The sequence below is a fragment of the Sceloporus undulatus genome, chromosome 3 (genome assembly GCF_019175285.1).
Source record: "Sceloporus undulatus isolate JIND9_A2432 ecotype Alabama chromosome 3, SceUnd_v1.1, whole genome shotgun sequence".
Lineage (NCBI taxonomy): Eukaryota > Metazoa > Chordata > Lepidosauria > Squamata > Phrynosomatidae > Sceloporus > Sceloporus undulatus.
This window is the reverse complement of record NC_056524.1, coordinates 146,656,599-146,659,506: the sequence shown is the minus strand read 5'-3', so window position 1 is coordinate 146,659,506 and position 2,908 is coordinate 146,656,599. Positions and strand designations below refer to the sequence as shown.

General features: G+C 43.2%; 1 protein-coding gene across 1 annotated transcript in view; it reads left to right on the top strand.

The window, feature by feature from the left end:
• The window catches only part of PKD2L1 (polycystin 2 like 1, transient receptor potential cation channel), a 155,954-nt gene extending 155,108 nt beyond the window's left edge, over window positions 1-846 (top strand). Inside the window, exon 14 of the mRNA XM_042458439.1 lies at window positions 702-846. Coding sequence (XP_042314373.1) covers window positions 702-846 — 145 coding nt within the window. The remainder of the gene's footprint in view (window positions 1-701) is intronic.
• The last annotated feature ends 2,062 nt before the right edge of the window (window positions 847-2,908 follow it).

The window sequence follows — 2,908 nt, the reverse complement described above, 5'->3', positions numbered from 1 at the left end:
ATGGGGCCAAAGATATATCAAAATACAGATATATATCTCCCAAATAACGTTGGCATGTTACAGACCGCCCAAAACAGGCGGTCTGCCACCACCGTCATTTGCAGCGCGGAGGAGCCCCAGCATCCATCATACTTTGGTATGGTGCTTAGATTTTGGCACAGAACACTTTATGTGGCACATGCAGTCTGGATATCAGAACTGACAACTCAGAAGCAAAATTCAGAAGGTGGATTCCAGTTGCGTATGCTTTCATGTGTCTACTTTGTTGGACTGTTTGTTTAAAATTAAAATGCAATATTAACAAATTAAATAACTAACAGTTAGTTACCCCTGTCAAGACACACTATTCTGCCACTTGATGGGGTCACCTCTCTCTTTGTAATTGTAGGGCCAGCCCTGTCCATGTGGATCACCTTATCTGTATGTGTTAGCCCAATGGAAATTGATCAAATTTACTCAAAATTTAATGTTTTAGTAATTACTAGTCCAAATCTAGAAATTACTATGATAATCTCTATCTATACTAGCTTGTATAGAGAGAGTGTATACCAAACTATTAATTAATGTAGACTACTGCTTTTACCAGACCCACATTAAAGGTATATAGAAGCAGAGAAGCTGACCCAGGGGATTTCCTTGCCAGCTGCAAATGTCATAACTTGAAGGAGTGTTTCTAAGATTTTTCTTGCATTCTTCCACAGACTCTTACAGCGGGTACTGCAGTTGGAGCATTCCATTGCCAACATCATATCCAAGACTGAAGCCTTGGTTGTGAAACTGGAGGGCATAGAGAGAAGCAAAGTAAGGAACAATGACCCAGGGGAGAAGCTATTTGATGCTAGATAGTAAAAAAAGGGGGGGGCCTGCTGTAACTGCATTCTGTGCTACTGTTCTTACACAAAGGAGGAGGTTGAATTTGATAACCTCCAAGATCCCTTCTAAATCTCTGATTCTCTAAGGGCCCATTCAGACTGACCTTTTTGCACTGGAAGGAACTAGGAAGCTTCGGTTTCCCCCTCCCCGAACCCCTCTGGAAGCAAGTGCTGATTACCAATCAGGGTATTTTAACCCTGAATACCCTCTTGGAGAAACTGAGTTAAAGTTGCTGTCAATCAAATTTAGTTCCACGATCATCATAGGTGACGTTCTCTGCACTCATTGGCCCATCGGAAGTGTGCTTCCCCCCTCCTTTTAAAAAAAATCCCAGGCACCAGTATTGCGCAGATGCTGTCAAATTAAAAACCTCCTCTGTGTGTGTGTGTGTGTGTGTGTGTGTGTGTTTTGTGGGTATTTGGGTCAGTGCAGGTTATGATCTTCCCTTGGCCCAGTTTTCAACCCCCAAATGCAAGCTAATGCCATCTCTGCATCCTGCATCCTCCCTCCTTGCCACCCCAGAATGCCTCATGCACATGTAGAAGTAGTAGTAGTAGTAGTAGTAATAATAATAATAATAAATCACCTCGAAATGCCAGAAAAGGAAGCCATGCATCCATTGCTTTCCCTAGGCTACCCCTGAATTCCTTAGAGACAATAGCAAAAGCATTCTGTATCAATTTGCCAAATTGGAAAGAGAAACGTTGTAACATTCGCATTGTAGCATTCACATAGAAAAAAAGGCTTTTGCAAAGTGCCTTGCTGTTGGAAGCAAGGAAATGAAAGGGAAATTGAACAAGCAGCTAGCCACATTCTATCTAAATATATATCTACCTGAAGCAAAAACCATGCGCATAATTGCCAAAAATAATTTTAAAAAATAAATTTTAAAAAAAGGAAAGCTGCCTGGTGTGAGAGGGAGGCTTGCTCCGTCCTGTGGCCTCCCTCTGACCTGCCCTGAATTGAACCTTCATCCTGCTTATGTTCTTTCTATATATCTATCTACCTATTGCAAAAAACATGCACATTTTTTGTCAAAAATAATTTTTAAAAATGAAAAATAAAAAAGGGAAAGCTGCCTGGTGTGAGAGGGAGGCTTGCTCCGTCCTGTGGAGTTCCTCTGAACTGACCCTTCATTCTGCTCCTTCCTTCTCCTCCTCCTGCTCCGTTATAGAATGCCCTCCATGGCCCCCTTCTTCCCCCTGGCTCCTTCTTCCTCTGTCACTTTCTCCAGTTCCCCCCCTCTGCCCTCCCTCTGACTGCCCTTTGCATCCCCTGTCAGTCACCCCGATTCCCCTTTTGTGCCTCCTGTCACCCTTTGCCTCCTGTCACCCTGATTCCCCTTTTTTCCATCCTTCCTCCAGCTCCTTCCTCCTTTGCCCCGATGAAGGGGAGGGAATGCCCTGCCCACTGCCCTCCCTCCAACCTAAATTCCTCCCATGAACTTGCCCTGATCATGATCAGGGGCAAGTTCATATTCTCAGAACCCCTTTTTTTTTTCAAAAGAGACGGCTTTCCCCTCCAATTCCAAATGACGCGCACCAAGGGGCATTTGCCACGAAATGGTTGTGCATGCCTCGCATTCGATTGTGAGAGATTTGGGGGCAATATGAACTTCATGTGCAAAGATCAATTCCTGATCTGGGGTAAATGGTAGCCTGAATGGCCTCTAAGCAGACTTTTTCATAGCCAAAGCAAAGTAGCTGGCCTTAGGGCTAGACTGCAGTGATTTGTGGTAATAATAATAATAATTATAATAATAGAGTTTATTTGTATTTCCCGCCTCTCCAAAGATCGTAACCCCCATAAACCACGGATATCAAACAGCAAAAGGAGAGAAGCAAAGACTTCACTTCTGAATAATTTTTTTTACACATTCAACAGTCATACCCTACAATTGTCCCAGTTCAGCAAGAGCAGTCCTGATTGATATTCAGTCATCACAGTATTTCAACTGCTTTTAAAATATCCCTGTTTCTTTCTCAACGTCCCACTTTCCCCTATTGTCCTCAGCTTATTTCAGTTGCTGCTGTCT